Raw genomic sequence first — 16,794 nt, forward strand, 5'->3', positions numbered from 1 at the left:
AAATCTAATTCGATTTGAGGACGAGGCAATGTCTTACAGTCGACTCTCCAGTCACCAAAGGTTGTACGGATTTTGTTAGTCAAGATTAGGCAGCGTTCAAAGTGCCTAGATTATAGACATTAAGCCGTCATCGCTATAATGGTACGACTTTGACTGTAAGCAACATAGCTTCCAGTGAAGGAGGTAGAGGCAAAATTGGAAAACAGGTGGCATGCCTGTGTGCGTCTGCAGTTTCCGATCAATCAAGCTTGTGAGGTAAACCAAGCAATGACGGAAATGATGGAAATACCCTGCTTGTTAGTACTTCTACAAGGAGTTCGGTCATAGTCAAAGTCACTTGTAGCGGCAGTAAATTTCGCCAATTGACCTACCTTGAGCTTGAGTCATGTTCATCTTCACGAGGTTTGATCAACCAGAGTCACTCCATATACACTCGTCCAGGTCACGTGACCTAGATGGGACCCAGTCGATCGACATGGCACCCTTCGTGCAATGGCGTCCAGGAGGTTCAGGACGGAAAAAGTTTGTTCGGCCAATGTATCAATTGAAGATATCTATTGGCCCAGCCACTACGCTGAAATACTACACTAATGGTAGTAGGGTATACCCAATAACGCCCATTTTTGATGCTATATGCTGATCCGAATCCAGGAGCGCTCTATGCGACAAGTTGGATGACACCACCGGCCTCCTTGATCTTCTTCTCGGCTTCGGCGCTGACGTAGCGAGCGCGAACGACGACGGGGATGTGGATGCGACCCTTGCCCAACAACTTGGCGTAACCGTAGTCGAGGAGGTTGATGACGGGGGCAGTCTTGGGCTTCTCGGAGGTGGTGAGGTACTTCTCGCGATGCTCGGCGGGGATGAGGGCGAGGAGCTTCGTTGTGTAAGTATCTCAATGTTGCTGGGAAAGAGCGAATGCAGGCCTACCTTGTCGATGTTCACAACGGGCTTCCACTCGTGGTTGCGGAGGAGATGGAAGTGGCGCATACCAACCTTACCTGCAGTTTGTTAGAACGGCCATGACACAGTAGAGAGAAGCAATCTTCACATACCGAAGTAACCGGGATGGTATTTGTCCAAGTTGGTACGATGGTGGTGCTGACCACCGGCAAGACCACGCTGAGAAAATATCAGTATTCAAGCTGGCAATGGAAATTTCGATGTCGCGTTACTTACACCACCGGGATGCTTGCGGTGCTTGCCGACACGACCATGTCCGGCACTGACATGGCCACGGTGCTTCCTTGTCTTGCTCAAGTGAGTCGGCATTGTGACGGGATGGGATGGGTGGTGTTGTCGGTTGTTGGATTGTTGATTGACGTTGGGGGGAATTATTGGGAAGGAAAGATAATTTTGGTAGTGTGTGGTGCCAAAGTTAGCTACCACGCTACCCCCGTATACTGACCATAATTGGCCAATCATAGCGATTCTCCAATTTCTTAATTCTACCTCGTCTTCGCATCTAGTGTGACCCTTCGACAGGGGGTCAATGGATCATCAATATTGGTCTATGGTTTTTAATCTATTCGTGGGTTATGGTTTTCAGTTCAGCTTTTACGCGGTACTATTCCAACGTAGGGTCAAAGAGCCTTGTAATGGCAGTCATAACACGCGTGCAAGATAAAACGTTGCAGCAAACTCGTCAATAATCGTCTAGTTTGGTATATCTTCGAGAACTTTGCATATGTAAAGCATTGGTCGTTCTAGACATTACTCTTCCATCCCTCCACGTACGTACCATATGATATAGAGGCTTCAGTTCCATACTGATATTGCACAGATAATACAGCGTATGCACGATGTTTCTACTTTTACATAAGGAAATCCTCGCCAATATGTACTTGAGCAATGGAAAATGGGCACCAATGGTTTTTTATTACTATCTTTCAGCCTTCATTACATTGATCTACCCACAATCAAGAATACCTGGGCTGAGGTGTGTTGATGCTAAGGTGGTGTGGAAAGGGGATACATTGACATGTCTCGATGAACAAGAGTGATAGGGGAGACCGGAACAAGATTTTTGAGATACTGCCACGAAGAACAGTGGACGCTCTCATACCGCATCTAGATGCCTTTTGTGTACCATTTACGGATCAGGGAACGAGGCATCGTGATAGGACCGTTATAGAGTGAATCAATCGTATCATCTTCGAAAAAGGCTTCGTTATAATCGTCGCCAGGAAAGATGCGGACATTGGTAGGGAAAACATAACCCGCACGCCATTTCCCCTCCCAAACATATCGAACGAAGGGAAGACGACCTTGCAGAGCCCAAAAGCAAAACTCGTTAAGCAATGCAGGATCTGCTTTACGTAGGGAATGGATACCGCGGAAGATGACCTCAAAGCAGATACCTCTACGAATGAACGGCCGTAAGACTTTTTCAGAACTCGCATGCAGCATCATGGTTCGAATGTCACACCTCATGGCAGGGCGCTCTTCAAACCACTCAACTAGCCGGTAGAACGAGTCATTTCCGAATGCAGCTCCTTCCTCCCATTCCGGAACCCACACGACAACCTGTTTGATCTCTGCGAGAAATCGTGAAGTCTCTGGCCCAAGAATTCTAAGCAGTCGCTCACTGCATTCTTTCCATCGAAGTTGAGAATGTTCAGGAAACGCATTCGATTGTAGGTCTCGAAGCGCAGCTGTCGGTTCACATATTTCAGCTGATTGGTTTCTTGAGGCATACCCTGGTCAGCAGGGTTGTTGCAGAACCTCCACTCCATTCTGGTTACCCCACGGTGGACATAAACTCCCTGTGGATTCGATAGAACGTAACCGATGACCTTGTTTCGCAATTCTGCTGGGAGATTGAACACGCGGTCAAACAGTGTAAGGTGTACGACGGGCGGGTCGGTTTCTTGGTTCATGGCGTCGGTCGTATGAGGTCTGGTTGTTTCTTCTTCTCACCACTCCACGTTAAGACAATGAATGGATACAGCGAAAGTATGTACTTATATGCCATATACACTATACCAATTCGTCGAAGACTATTCACGATATTGTGGTCATTGCGCAAACGCGAGGTGAAAGTGAGTGCAAGCGCAAATCACTTCTTTCTAAACATTGGTCTGTGCAGAGCATCCTTACTGGCAGTGAATTTCGAAAGTGAGTGACCCTGAAGTGTTGGCTTTTGCCTTATCCCGTTCCGTCGGTGATTCTTAGAGAGAAATTTTGACATGTTATCACGTGTCATGTGTGCCACATTTGTAAATTGAAAAGTATAATCTCATGATATGTTGACAAGCAGTACTCAAGATGAGAATTCATGAATATAGATTAATAATCGAATGAGAACTCCCACTCTCGTTGCCCAAGAAATTGACTGCTGGTGCGTGCGTTCGACTAACACTTACAACGTTGCCTGCCGGAACTTCAGGTCACAAGTCATATCTTGTACAATAGCGACTAAGATTGAGACAGAGGAATTCAAGCACAGATAAGTTTTATCTTCATAAGCAAAACAGTAAACCACGGACAGGCAAGGGAAGGCTTCCTGGAGTACATGTAGATGACCTTGGTGCAAAACCCTAATGGGAATAGTGTGTGACTAGTTACGTAGAAGGTTTATCTGCTCTGTCAGACGATAAGTTACATTAGATTAATGAATGTCATGAAACCCATCCTTGATTACGTGTTCTCTTACAACTATGAAAGAATCAACCGAGTAAACAATATTTTACAATGAGTATCAGAAGCTCAAATCATCATCTGAATCGTTATGTGGCCTACTCAAACTCCCAAGTGTGCGGAATATATCGCCTGAACTCTTTCGTCGTGGAGAGGCCTTGCTTGGCCGGCTCAACGCCGTTGTCGGAGCATGTTGCTCATTTATGTTTCCCAGTTGCTGATTCTCCTCATTACGAACATAGTTTTGAATAGTAAGCATATCATCCTGAATCACATCAAGAAATCCGTTAAAGAAATCCGAATGAGCATGTCCGCGGTGAGAGCGGAGCTCCTCAATCATCTGCATAATCGTGATGAGTTAGGCTTGGGGTTTTCTTCACATAGTAATGTGGAAGGATTCTCACCTGCGTAACGGAATCCTTGACTTTAGCTGTCTTCCTGTCCCCTTCAATCAGGATAGTAAAGTAGGTATCCGTGAGCATCCCCGCCCAGCCTGGATCAATAGCGAGGCGCTTCCTGCCAAACTCCTCGTAGTAGCTATACCCCCCAATAAACCATGTGACAAATTGGAGAAAAATACAGCCGAGCGCCCAGACATCACACGCTGTACTCAATTCTCCATACGGCAAATCGCATTCTGGAGACCGATACGTTGCGGAGTTGGGGACTTGACCGCGCTCTCGTGCAGATACCAGGTTTTGGGTGTTGAAACGGGCGATGCCGAAGTCAGTAATCTTGAGAGTGCCTAAACCGCCTCCATGGGGATCAGGAAACCAAAGAATATTCTCCGGCTTCAAGTCACCGTGGCGACCAAAGAGGCGCTTGGGTTGTCTATAATGTGCCTGGACGTCACCCGTACGACTGTGGTCTCTTAGAGTCGCCGTCATCGACTGTGGTCTTCCCACCACTGCTGGAAGAAAGTTGAAAATCGAAGAAGCTGAACTGGTCTCGTATCTGTGGATTCTATTCAATCCTTCGGCGAGGCCCCGGCATTGTTCCGCGATCCAATCTGCCATTGCCCGGTCTTGATTCGATGGTGTCTGATTGTTCCGCCAGTATCCGAAAAGGTCTGTCTCTGCCCACGGAAAGATCAAGTGGTAGTCTCCAGCATACTTATACGTTGCCAGTAAATTGATCAGGTGCTGGTGTGCATGTGGTCTGGCCGAGAGCTTTTTGAGTATTTGTACCTCCTGTTCAAAGTCGAGCTCGTTCTTGGAATTTAGTCTCTTAATAGCGAACACGTTGCAAGGCTTCTGTGCCGCAAGAGTTATCAATTGTTTGAGGCTATATAAGATGGATTAAAGAACTTTCATACCTCGGCCTCGCTAAAGTCGTGATGTTCGGGATGAATTTCGGTCTTGAAGACCTGGCCAAACCCGGATGCTGCAATTGGCTTTTGGCTTAAGAACGGCATCGTAGCCTCCTGATGAATCTCGTTGTGATTGATCTGCATGTCTAGTGGGCCTTTGAACAATGGCGCTAGAACTATCCACTGATGATCAAAGAAGTCATCAGCATCGGCTTGCTTCCTGAAAGTTGGCGCAGGACCTTGGGGGTTATCTCTACTCTGTAGCATCATAAGTGACTTCTCATTATTGTCTTCTCTTGGTATCTTGTCGAATGGAAGGTAATTATCAGTAATTTTGCGTTTAACAAACATTCTAATCTTCGAACCGCGATCCATCAAGATCAGGATCGCAAGAATCCGTTGGTATGAGTCTGCAGGATCTGGAACCACTTTCGTTTTCCATGGCTTCTTAAGCCAAATTTTGAGTAATTCCCTACTGACTCTTTCGGGAGTTGCGATGCGGAGTAACTGTTGCTGGGGAATAAACTTCTTATGCACATAGGGCGACCGGACTACGGCATTTTGCAATTGAGGCCTCAAAAAAACTGCTCGACGGCCTACCGACTCTTTTAAGACGGGGTGGAAAGTTTTAGCTCTCTTAAGGATCCTGGGTGGAGTATCGTTCTTGATAATACGGTGCGGCAATGACAATGAGGCTGTTCTGGACTTGAGTTTTCTATATGAGGAAGAGCTCATACGCTTGGACGCCTGGGCTTCATCTGAAATATGCAATTTCTTTTTGGGGACGTTGCCGCCTGGTTCTGGCGGACTTCCATCTTTTGCACTGGTCCTGATCGCAAAGTCATGTGAAGTGGTAGCTACTGCTGGACTATTTGGTTGCCCTGATGTGAATCCAGTGGCCTCCTGTAAAGGGAAACTGCCTTATTGATTTAGTCAGCGACTGGATACGCACATATATTGTGATGGAGGTGAATACCATCGGACTTCATATTTCGATCCACAGTATAGCCACGTGGACCGTGTTGAGTTGGGGACTCGATCCCGTGTCTCACTTTGAAAAATCAAAGTAAGGCTATTCCAGGCGCCGTAGATAATAACGCACTATCAGATACGAGAGGACAGAGGGCTGATCGGCGATGCATGAAACCCTTAGGAAGATATCTTCATGAATAGCTCAACCAATTCATGCTTGGATCAGAGCAAATTAGAACAAATTAAGACGGGTCCGGTGAATAAATATTACAGCATTCCAGGATCCCGGTGGAACTGGCAAGCCTCTGCACTTTGGTATAGGGGCCAATTCAGACAAGGCTGAACTCCTTTCCTACACCCTGTAAATGTGGCGCAAACGAGATGGAGGTCATACGCCATTCCTATTGGATTGGAATTGACCGAGTCCGCACACGAGGAGAGCTCCGAGGGATTGGACATTGATCGTACTGAGATCACTACCACAACTACGGACAAGGGGCTATGCCGATGGTGTCAGCTCGCTTGAACTGGGTGTTCACGCATAGCTTGCATTTGTCACTTGCTGGCTGTGTGACTTATTGTCTGTTTGTCAGCCCCGAAACCTGGCTCAGCCCACAAGATTGCCCCCAGGATTTGCCCCGTGGCAACCGAGTGATATAATACTGTGAGGAAACCGCGACATTCTTCGAGGCAGCTTAGAATTTCAAACTTGTCATGAAGAGGGTGAATCTACGATTGCAAGCCTTGAACACGTAATTATGAACGCTGCACGACCCATACCATACGAAATGAGCACAAAATATAATGCTGAGCAACATTTACAGCCTCGCAAAAGTGATCGGCAAGAAGCACAGAAAGTCTGTGTTGGAAACATCAGCCCAGTAAAGCTGATAAACATGCTGAAGCAAAGATTTGGGGAGGAATTCGAGGTCCATGTGAGTAATCTCAACCCCAAGGCATCATGGCGATAGAGGCTGATGTGGGAGCGAACAGATGATGCATAATGTCTACAGTATCAGAGCTTCTGAGCAATTATCTCAGGTAAGACACCCACATTGAGAAAAAAAAGCAAAACTGCAAGAGACAGCGCCAACTGATCCAAAGACAGAACTCGAAAATTGCAAGTGACGAAATAAGTGGGAGCCAAGGGTGGGACATCGACACGTAGAAATGCCTACAAGCCACATTCAACCATAGTTCGAGTCGATCGAAAAGATGTCCTTCGTCAGTGGAATGTGTCAATGGGCGTGTGGCAGGCTGAGCCGTGTTGCAAAGGTGGGGGCTATGGACGTAATCTGGCTGAACGCGGCACGCCTGCGCCCATGGTCCCTCAATAAAGCTCATGCATGAACGGCAGCCGTAAAGGGTGGGATTTGCACCACAACTCGCCAAAGAACCATGGTGATAGAATCTGATTTGCGGAGCAGAGCCGCATATTCATGCTGGTGCCAGGCAACCTTATCACTCCCGCTCTTTTGCGCCCAATGTTTGGGGTCCATTAAGCTCATATTTCTTTTCATAGCTGTATCAACTTTCCGTTTAAGTAGTATTCGTTCTCCGCTATTGTCATTCAGTAAATGCGGCTCTTACTTCACAAGAACTTTTACTATTGTGACGACTACCATTCAGCCAGACGCAGTAACATCCTTGTCTGCATTGTACTCTTGATGACAGGCGCATCTTGGGATTTTCGCCATGGAAAACGACTCTCCGGCCAGTTCCTCCAGTACTTCTTCGTCCGAAGAAGAGGAGGAACTCCTTTCTAGCACATTGCGAGGCCATGGGTGCGGTATCAAGAGCGAGTTTGACAAGACCCCTCATCAATTTATGCCTGAGGGAAAGGTAGAGAATTATATCACCAGGGACACTGTCCTGGCCGCGCTTGATCTAACAGATCCAAGAAAGAAGGAAAGGAAGGAAAAGAAGAATGAAGAGCTAGTGCAATTCGTCCTGACCAAAGCAATGAAGATATTTGCGATTCTAGTCTATACGCGACTGGATCGGAGCGCCTCTCACTTACGCAAAGCGATGGAATTTTTTAAAAAGAAGAACTGGGGCGATAAGAATTTACCGTTCAGATACCGTGATGGCGAGTTGGTCCCTAAAAATGCAGAGAAAGACAAATGCGAGATTTGGCAACAGATTTCCTCCGCAGGATCGGTTCTAGCAGAGGAAAAGGGGAAGACGCAAAGTGGAACATGGCGTTGGGACTTTTGTGAGTCTCAATGGATGTTTCTCGCGCCTGTGTTCTCGACAGAGGAGGCTAATCACGATCTCGAAGAGGAACTTATCCTTCCTTTCATAAAAAAACATACCGACTTACATCAAGGATCGTTCGGCCTAGTTTCGTGCTACAATATTCATGAAAACCACCTACATGATCCATCCAACCCTGTACGTGAACACTTGGCCGAGCCAGTATAGGAGTCTATACTAATTTTGTGCAGCAATCTGTAGGGAGCAGAACTATAGCCGTTAAGGAAATAAAGGCAGAAGAAGACGCTGAAGAAGTCGCTAAACACTGGGCAGATGAAGTAGGCGCCCTCCAGATGATGAATCAACTCAACCACTCCCACATTGTGCGCTTTATAACTGCTTTTCGTCGCAATACCAGGGGTGGGCAAGAGCATTATTTGATGTTTGAGTGGGCGGATCATGGAAATCTCCGGGGCCTTTGGAAGCAAGACCCGTCCATCAAATCAACAGCTCAGCTAGTCAAAGATGTGATAAAGCAACTATGGGGACTTGCTTCAGCTCTTGACCGTGCTCACAACCTCGGTAAAAACAATTCCTCTTACCGCCATGGCGATCTCAAGCCTGAGAATATTCTTCGTTTCAGTGGCGGTGGATCCATCGGCACGCTGAAAATGGGCGACTGGGGCGAGGCCAAAATACATAATATCAACACGGAACTGCGCCCAAGCAAGACAACGGCAAAGTATGGCACCCGACGTTACGAATCTCCGGAAGTCATAACTGGAGTGAGACAAAGCTTTCTCGGCCAACCAAGGAAACGGCGTTCTCGCTTATATGATATATGGGCTATGGGCTGCATCACCTTGGAATTCATCGTTTGGCTTGTTTATGGACGGAAAAAACTCGATGAGTTCAACCGCAGCATTCAAGGAGAGTCTGGTGAAAACTCACCGTTTTATCAAATCCTTGAGGTAGATGGAAAGAAGGTGGCGCGAGTTCACGACGACGCAGTGCGTTGGATGGAATATCTTGAACAGGAACCAGCTTGCAGGATAGGATCCACTGCCCTAGGAGATCTGCTTGATCTGGTTAAGAACTCCCTTCTCGTAGTAAAACTACCTCGACGATTGGGATCAAATCTAAGTCGCATGGATGAACAGGAAGGTAGCCAATCTCTCTCACACGTTGCACACACAAGCCTTTTTACGCCAAAGCCGTCTCTTCGTAAAGACTCTTTTGGTAGCTTTTCTGGGTCCATAATTGGGTCTACGACACAACCAGTCACACCAGTGGATCTCCCCTCAATCACAGTGACACTCGCAGAGACGCAAGAGCCAGAGAGAATACCTGCTCCTCCAGAAAAAGAGCCGGAGGGACCTGCTCGCTGTCTAGCAACCGACTTTCGGACTCGACTGGAACATATTTTGGGAGAGGATGAAGACGAGAGCTACTGGCACATCAATCAACCACAGCCTCTCTCTGCATTGGCATCAGCTAATCAACCAGTCACATCCAACTTCAATATTGAGCGAGGGGAATCATTCACTACCAATTCCGTAAACAAGAGCAAGTCATCCTCGGCTGGCCTCACAGCTCCAACTGTAGAAAAGGTAAACGTCCTGATCCTACCTCATTGACGGCCGCGTCTAACCTCTTACATAGGTGGATTATGCATCTCCTGAACTCGATGAAGATGACTGGAAATACTTAGTCGATACTGGATTTGCCTCCAAGCTCATTAAATCGCTGGGATTGAAGCAATCAGCTGATTCCCCGGATGGACAGCCATTTTGTTCTTCCTGTCCCAGCTGCAACGATTTTCGCAGCCAACTATGGACGCCAGGATTCTCGATCACATACAATGTGGCCGATCTCGAAAGCCGTGGGAGCATTCCCGGTTGTGAGGTTTGTGGTTTGCTCTGGAGAACTTGCAAGCGGAACAGTGGTCGAAGCTCTTTGACAGTGCAGTTCAATCGCGTTGGTTCTACACTAAGAATGAACAGTGGTGGCTTTCCAGTGCTGTCGATGGTCCGTAGGCCGCTTCGAAACATTGAATCGATCAACGATATCCAAATTGGATTTGCTGAACTCCCCACAGAGGGTGGATTCGAACATATGGAGGTCGTCAGACAATGGCTCCGCGACTGCGACGAAAACCATAACCCGAATATTTGCAAACCAGCTGAGCACATATGCGGAAGCCGAGATGCGAAAGTGCGACTGCCTACTAGGCTGATAGATGTAGGGACAAACGGCACGGTGCGACTATGGGAAACAACCGCAGAAGATGTCGGAGAATGGATCGCGCTGTCACATCAGTGGGGTCCAGAGCCTCATTTCGCAACATATCCCAATAATGTTGAAGAGCATAAACAAGGGATTGAGATAGGAAAACTTGCAGCTACTTTTAGAGATGCTGTCAGAGTCACTCGTGCACTTGGCCACCGATATCTTTGGATCGATTCCATTTGCATCATTCAAGGTCCCGACGGGGATTTTGAGCAAGAGGCCAAACGTATGGAAGACGTTTACAGTGGTGCCAACTGTGTCATCGCCGCTAGTTGCTCCACCGATCATTTCTCGGGGTTCTTTCATCAACGCAACCATCGAGACATTGTGAACATGCGTCCAGAGGGGAAGAATGACATGCCTTTCGCAATGTGTCAGACTATCGATAACTTCAAAGAACACGTACTCGAGGGTGCTCTGAACCGTCGTGGTTGGGTTCTTCAGGAGCATGCTCTCGCCCGTCGAACCATCTTCTTCACGGAACACCAGACCTACTTCGAATGTGGCGATGGTGTCCGCTGCGAAACTATGGGTAAAATGAGAAAGTAAGTTTACGTTTTCCCACAAATTCGCCTTTCTCGCCACTGCTAATCCCAAACAACAGTACGCAAGCCGCACTCCTCGGCGATCCCAACTTCCCACAAATTCTCTCACATGCTGCTGTGGGTGAAAGGATTCTTCGCTACCAGAAGCTTTACTCCGAATATAGTCGTCTCGGGTTGTCCCAATCATACCAACGCCCCATCGCCATAGAAGGTCTCCAGCAACGACTTCTCCGCACGATGCGTGTCGATGGTGGCTTTGGGGTCTTCGACGGGGACGCGACTCGAGGCTTGTTGCGTCGCAGCTTATTATGGTGTCGTGGGAGCGATACAGAAAGCCTTTCACCAATCCAGTTCCCAACAGGAGGTGTTCCATCATGGTCGTGGATGGCATACACAGGAGGTATTGATTATTTGGACATCGGTTTTGGAACACTCGACTGGGAAGATATACAAAGTCCGTGGTCAAGAGGTGGGGGCCAGTCGATTGAGGGTCCCCCTGTATTGGTAGCAAAAGCAAGAGTATATGACCCCGGTGCTGCGAATGAAAGTGAGGGGGCGCTAGTATGGGACACCCCGAAAAGTTCTTTGAGTCAACTAAGCGAGACATTGTGCGTGGTAATGGGCAAAGAGAAAGGAAGTATGCCAGATCAGGATAAAAGACATGCAGTGTTGGTGATCAAGCCCAAGGAGAATACTGTAACCCCCTCGCAGCCGAAGGATTATGTGAGGATTGGAACTGGGTTCATGCCAGGAAAATGTATTGGGCCATCCTTTGTTAAAGTCAACATTCATTAAATGCGGTCGGAGGGGAGTTGCTTTCCTTTTTTTTTCTTCTTTTTTTTTCTTGCGAATCACTTGACAGAACACCCAATTGATATATTTTCTTTAATGAATGACGAGGCATTCCAATAAACTAGCCATTCCTGCCTCCACGTTATCTGTATGCTCATTAGTCGCGACCCTGCTCAAGCCTCTCAAATTATCCACCAGGTACTTCAATGCTCAAGTTCTGTCAAATTGGCTGCAAGAAGACTGCCAAGAACTGCAAAGCATTAACAGTTTCGAACTTCTTCCTGAGGCTTTTCTACCTAAACCCTCTTCCAATCCACACTACGAGTTAATATGGAAAAGCCGTCACGACCCTCCAAGATGCAGTCAGTTCTCTGATACCACGTTAGCACCTGAGACCTATTCTCAACTTTCTGCCTCTTTCTAACAATTATTTAAGCTATAATACAGCGTACCGTATGGTTGTTTAAACCTGGGCAATATATTAGAAGGTCTTTGTTTTTGGGTTACAGAAAAAACCGAAAGGGGCTTAGCCTTGCTACTGTTACCTCCCTATACTACGTAGGACTACACAAATCACTTGCTCATCCTGCACGATCTGTGTTCTCGCATGTATGTAATGCACTGGTCAACGATGCGAAATTGTTTTGTTGTTACTCAAAACAGATCTTCAATTGCGATTTAATTCTCGGTAGTGCACGCGTAGTATATGCAAAATAGGTCAGAGAAGAGGGAATCCGTACACTGTCACGACTGTGATCTTTCCGTCTACCTGATTGGACACCGCTCAAAAGCATACAGCCTTGTGCGTCAACCTGCTTATCTTGTGAACACCTACGCAGTTGACGTCTACCTCGGTGACTACCTTCTACCATCGTAGTATATTCATCCTATACGTATTGTACAAAGGCCACGATGCGCCTCCTACGACACCTACCAGACGACAACTTCGAGTTGACCTCCTTTCCGACCGACGATCCACCACCTTACGCCATTCTCTCACATGTCGGGGGGGAGGATGGTGAAGAAGTCACATACCGCGATCTGATGGCAGGCATAGGAAGAGAAAAGGCAGGGTTTCGCAAGCTCCAGTTCTGTAGCCAACGAGCCGAGTTGGATGGGTTGCAATACTTTTGGATAGATTCTTGCTGTGTCGACAGATTCAATAAGGAAGAAATGAGTGTAGGGATGAACTCTGTGTACAATTGGTACCAGTCTGCAACACGGTGCTATGTACTTTTGGCAGACGTCTCTGTACCAGATGGGTTTGCATCAGATATTCCTCTGCACGAGCAGGTTACCGATGACATGGACAATCACGAAATATGGCAGTCATTTCGACGGAGCCGATGGTTTGAGCAATGCTGGACACTGCAAGAACTGCTGGCACCATCGTGCGTGGAGTTCTTCTCGAGGGAGGGTCGTCGGCTAGGTAATAGGACATCACTAGCGCTTGAGATTCACCAAATCACCAGCATTCCTGAGGCAGTTTTAAGGGGGAAGAATCTAGCTGAGTGTAGCGTAGAGGAACGAATAGGTTGGGTTGTTGGACGCAGTGCAGCCCTGGAGGAAGACAAAGCGTACTGTTTGTTTGGAATTCTTGGGGTACACTTACCGCGAATGTATGGAGAGGGAATCAACAACGCGATGTTGCGGCTGAGAGAGAGGATAGACCGCCGCCGTAGCGCACTCAAAATGAGCACTGGGGTGTTTATGGTCCCTTTCAGAAGAGACAAATCATTCGTCGGTCGAGAGCGCATCCTCAGCAGAATCGGCCAGCACACAAGTTCTGGGGGTTCGCACGTTCGAGCAGCTCTTGTTGGAGTTGAGGGTGTTGGGTTCGTATATGTGCTCTATTACTACTCTAGGCAATGAGATTGACATTAGGCTAGAAAGTCGAAGATTGCGCTCGAGTACGCCTACATATATAAATCGGTAGAGCCGTCTCCCACGGTCATCTGGATAGATGCGAGTAATCACGTCACGATTCAGCAAGGATACAGAGACATCGCCGAGAGACTTGAACTAGCTGGGCCGGAGATTTCTCGTGAAGCCATTCCGCGTATTGTGCGTGAGTGGCTGTCGCAAAAGTTGAACAGACCGTGGTTGATGATACTGGATAACCTCACCGATAACAATGTCTTCCTCGGCGATGAACATAATGGCAGAGCGCCCGAGATCTTGCTTCCTTATACAAAGCACGGTATGATCCTAATCACGTCAAGGAACAAGCGTGTAGCATCTAATTTTGTTGGTATTTTCGGGACCGTTGTCGAAGTGGGGCCAATGGATGATGATGACGCTTTGGCGCTTCTGTATAGCTCGGTAACATCCAAAGAAATTACTCCGTCACTTGCCCGACCTCTTCTCCACCACCTGGAGGGAATGCCGCTCGAAATTGCGCAGTTCGCCTTGTTTATCAAGCAAAAATCACCATCGCTAACGGTGATGTTTGACTACTTCGATCGGTATCGTGAGAGCAAATTCCAGAGGCAGCAAGATCACAACATTCATCATGACGACGACAGAATGTCGGTACAATCAGTGGGATCTTCAACTCTCATATCGACATTTAGTGGCCTCACGGCGGTGGACAAGAGCGCCACTGTCGAACTTGAAAGGGTCTTCCAGGAAGATGAGATACTCATTGGTCTTTATCATTTGGCCTTGAAAAATACGTCAATAGGACCAGACAGACTGCAACGAAATATCGCACGTTTGCTCCAATTCTTCGCAAAGGAACTTCGTAGCGAGGCAGGCCAAAATATAGAGAGGATGGCATCTCGTTTCGTATGGACCAAAGCACAATATGTGGCACAGTGTATCATCGAGAGGTTTCATGATATTCCAGGAGACCCACAGCGACCCCACCTAGAGGTAAAGCAAATCAAAAGCAGCGTAGATAGTGTAAAGAGAGACGAAGACCAGCTCGAAGTCGATGACGTGGACGAAGTGGGCGAAGTGGACGAATTGGCACCTCCAAATGGAGACGACCTCGAAGACCATGTTGAGCTCAGTGGAGCAGAACTCGTGGTTGGCAAAGACCAGCTTGAAGTCGACGACGTGGACGAAGTGGCACCCGTGGATGAGGACTATTTCGAAGACCTTGCCTTGCTTCGAACCTTCCTCATTAGCAGTTCTGCTTTTCAGATATTCCGAGCAAGACTGACTAAATTCGTTCTGGGAAAGGACTTACACTTGTTAGGCATTGAAGATTCTGTACAAGGTCGCTCGGTTCAGGCCCCTTCGTCTCGGTTTGCGCGCTTTTCAATTTCGACTGTCCGGATCTTCAAGGCTGTTCTGGTTGCGGCTGGGTGTTTGGAACCACCCCTGCGGCCAGGCTTTATCCGACTCAGATGGCAATGTGTAAGTAATTAAGTAGATCACAGATCGCGCTCAAAGATTGATGGAAGCTGGATTGGTGTTGTCGATATTTGATTGAGACGAAGGATGCTGACGAATGCCTTAGGATTGCGGTGCTCCTCTGTTCGACGATGTTCAGGAGTACCAGATAGGTGGTATTTCCAGGCTCATGGAGCAGGTGGAGCGATCCACTGGGAGTAAGGTTATTGCCACTTCCTACAACGAAGGGGCATCACAAGAACGGTATATACCAGGGCCTATAAACTGGATTCGGGAAACTGTCAGAAATCTTGCAAGAGCTTTTTCGAAAGATGCGAATCGCAACGAGATGTTACCACGACATAGCGGTCCCGGCACAAAAGTAACAGATACATCTAAAAAGGGCAGGCTACCGTTCGTACAGGACCTTCTACTATTGGCTTGTGTGCCTCAAAACCATGGCGGGCAAATCTTGTGCCAGGATAGCATAGAAGCGATAAGGAACGATCGACAGCTCTTCTGGTTTATTCGACAGCAATTGTCACGTACTCCAAACGTGCGCTGGCCCATCCAACTGCTGAAAACAGTGACAGGAATCCATTTTACGAAGGTCAGTCAAATGGCATGGCACATAATATTCTTACAGTAGGCTTACTCCACGAAAGTTCCATCTACGTCTGAACGATAATGTAGAACCTCGTCTTCACGACTTATGCTGCAGAATAGATTCGTGCCAATGTGTGCCACTGACGTCAAATGAGGACTACGACTGCGAGCCAGCTGGGCCTTTGCGCTTCGGCCCGCCCATCTTACCTTCACAGTTGTTGCATCAGTTCAAGCACCCCGAACTGATCTCTGCAAAAGAAACGAGCGTCCTCAAACAAATCCCGAAGCGAAAGTGTGGCAAGATACAAGCTAGTGGGCTGGTGGCAGCAGAGGGATGGGGCTTGCACTATGAAGAAGATTGGAACATTGTCTTGATCATCATTCTAATTGTCGGTCTAACTATTCCTGCGAGTCTCTTGTTCGGCATCTGTTGGACTATCATCAAGACTGACATACAAGGTGCATGGGGGGTTAGTTCGTATATGGTAACGACAAGTGCGCTTTTTGTCGGACTGTTATTAGGTGGTGTTGCAAAGAGCAAGTAGGTGAGAAAGGCCGGGCAAACAATGTGACTACTATCTTATGAAAACAGTCGAAGCAGACTGGAATGCTGATTCAAGACTTCAAAAGCAGCATGGACGGAAGAAACAGCGCAGTTACCGCATTTTCCTTCTCTATTCAATTGGCTCCTATCTACTAATAACATCGTAAACATCAGCTTTCCAACAGACATACGGAAATCTAAGGATGCCTGTTTCAGTCTAAGGTGCGTCTTATTACAATAGTATCATTTGTGATTCAATCAACAGCATTAGTGACATGTGCAAAGTAATACTTTATCAAGAAAGAAACTATGTGTAGACCATTAAGACATATTAAATAAACATCCTACAGAACAGTGCACGGGCAGAGGCACAATCGGCGTAGTAGGATTGTCAATTAGGTCACAACACAAAACTCTGCACTTCAAGTTGGAGATTGAGAAAGTAGCTAATTTTTCTTGAATACTATTATAGGCTACAGTGCACTTATATACAGTGACTGATTCTCTTCGAGATAATGGTCCTCTGATAGTCGCGATGTTGGCATGGTGGTGTGATCTTTAGT

At 47.2% G+C, this 16,794-nt stretch overlaps 5 protein-coding genes across 5 annotated transcripts; 2 read left to right on the forward strand and 3 right to left on the reverse strand.

The window, feature by feature from the left end:
• Window positions 1-189: 189 nt before the first annotated feature.
• On the reverse strand, window positions 190-1,328 carry BU24DRAFT_375211 (putative 60S ribosomal protein L28). Its single transcript, XM_033524588.1, has 4 exons — window positions 1,180-1,328; window positions 1,056-1,122; window positions 931-1,001; window positions 190-877 (listed from the first exon to the last, which is right to left on the reverse strand). Exons 1-4 carry the CDS (start codon window positions 1,270-1,272, stop codon window positions 659-661), a joined length of 450 nt encoding a protein of 149 aa, XP_033380256.1. The 5' UTR covers window positions 1,273-1,328; the 3' UTR covers window positions 190-658.
• Window positions 1,329-3,570: 2,242 nt separating this feature from the next.
• BU24DRAFT_425750 (kinase-like protein) lies at window positions 3,571-6,136 on the reverse strand. Its single transcript, XM_033528815.1, has 4 exons — window positions 5,925-6,136; window positions 4,955-5,868; window positions 4,044-4,892; window positions 3,571-3,979 (listed from the first exon to the last, which is right to left on the reverse strand). The coding sequence occupies exons 1-4, from the start codon at window positions 5,935-5,937 to the stop codon at window positions 3,701-3,703; spliced, it is 2,055 nt and encodes a 684-aa protein (XP_033380257.1). The 5' UTR covers window positions 5,938-6,136; the 3' UTR covers window positions 3,571-3,700.
• A 600-nt stretch (window positions 6,137-6,736) lies between these two features.
• BU24DRAFT_266415 (uncharacterized protein) lies at window positions 6,737-7,375 on the reverse strand. The gene is made up of 2 exons (XM_033522546.1): window positions 6,916-7,375; window positions 6,737-6,855 (listed from the first exon to the last, which is right to left on the reverse strand). The coding sequence occupies exon 1, from the start codon at window positions 7,262-7,264 to the stop codon at window positions 6,953-6,955; it is 312 nt and encodes a 103-aa protein (XP_033380258.1). The 5' UTR covers window positions 7,265-7,375; the 3' UTR covers window positions 6,737-6,855; window positions 6,916-6,952.
• A 65-nt stretch (window positions 7,376-7,440) lies between these two features.
• BU24DRAFT_266342 (uncharacterized protein) lies at window positions 7,441-11,773 on the forward strand. Its single transcript, XM_033522545.1, has 4 exons — window positions 7,441-8,314; window positions 8,368-9,726; window positions 9,779-10,950; window positions 11,010-11,773. Exons 1-4 carry the CDS (start codon window positions 7,616-7,618, stop codon window positions 11,743-11,745), a joined length of 3,966 nt encoding a protein of 1,321 aa, XP_033380259.1. The 5' UTR covers window positions 7,441-7,615; the 3' UTR covers window positions 11,746-11,773.
• Window positions 11,774-12,585: 812 nt separating this feature from the next.
• Window positions 12,586-16,703, forward strand: BU24DRAFT_425752 (uncharacterized protein). Its single transcript, XM_033528816.1, has 5 exons — window positions 12,586-13,577; window positions 13,632-15,105; window positions 15,209-15,691; window positions 15,747-16,453; window positions 16,517-16,703. The coding sequence occupies exons 1-4, from the start codon at window positions 12,655-12,657 to the stop codon at window positions 16,230-16,232; spliced, it is 3,366 nt and encodes a 1,121-aa protein (XP_033380260.1). The 5' UTR covers window positions 12,586-12,654; the 3' UTR covers window positions 16,233-16,453; window positions 16,517-16,703.
• Window positions 16,704-16,794: the final 91 nt, after the last annotated feature.

Source organism: Aaosphaeria arxii, assembly GCF_010015735.1.
Source record: "Aaosphaeria arxii CBS 175.79 unplaced genomic scaffold BU24scaffold_8, whole genome shotgun sequence".
NCBI lineage: Eukaryota > Fungi > Ascomycota > Dothideomycetes > Pleosporales > Aaosphaeria > Aaosphaeria arxii.

Excerpts from the sequence above, each read along its gene's own strand:
- BU24DRAFT_375211 (XM_033524588.1), bottom strand. The coding sequence starts at position 1,272 with ATGCCGACTCACTTGAGCAAGACAAGGAAGCACCGTGGCCATGTCAGT. Across the intron at positions 1,123-1,179 it reads ACCGCAAGCATCCCGGTGGT|CGTGGTCTTGCCGGTGGTCA; the intron begins GTAAGTAACGCG and ends ATATTTTCTCAG. Across the intron at positions 878-930 it reads CCGTTGTGAACATCGACAAG|CTCCTCGCCCTCATCCCCGC; the intron begins GTAGGCCTGCAT and ends TACACAACGAAG.
- BU24DRAFT_425750 (XM_033528815.1), bottom strand. Across the intron at positions 4,893-4,954 it reads ACGACTTTAGCGAGGCCGAG|AAGCCTTGCAACGTGTTCGC; the intron begins GTATGAAAGTTC and ends CTTGCGGCACAG. Across the intron at positions 3,980-4,043 it reads TCAAGGATTCCGTTACGCAG|ATGATTGAGGAGCTCCGCTC; the intron begins GTGAGAATCCTT and ends ACGATTATGCAG.
- BU24DRAFT_266415 (XM_033522546.1), bottom strand. The coding sequence starts at position 7,264 with ATGAGCTTTATTGAGGGACCATGGGCGCAGGCGTGCCGCGTTCAGCCA.
- BU24DRAFT_266342 (XM_033522545.1), top strand. The coding sequence starts at position 7,616 with ATGGAAAACGACTCTCCGGCCAGTTCCTCCAGTACTTCTTCGTCCGAA. Across the intron at positions 8,315-8,367 it reads TACATGATCCATCCAACCCT|CAATCTGTAGGGAGCAGAAC; the intron begins GTACGTGAACAC and ends AATTTTGTGCAG. Across the intron at positions 10,951-11,009 it reads ACTATGGGTAAAATGAGAAA|TACGCAAGCCGCACTCCTCG; the intron begins GTAAGTTTACGT and ends CCCAAACAACAG.
- BU24DRAFT_425752 (XM_033528816.1), top strand. The coding sequence starts at position 12,655 with ATGCGCCTCCTACGACACCTACCAGACGACAACTTCGAGTTGACCTCC. Across the intron at positions 13,578-13,631 it reads GTTGGAGTTGAGGGTGTTGG|AAAGTCGAAGATTGCGCTCG; the intron begins GTTCGTATATGT and ends ACATTAGGCTAG. Across the intron at positions 15,692-15,746 it reads CAGGAATCCATTTTACGAAG|TTCCATCTACGTCTGAACGA; the intron begins GTCAGTCAAATG and ends ACTCCACGAAAG.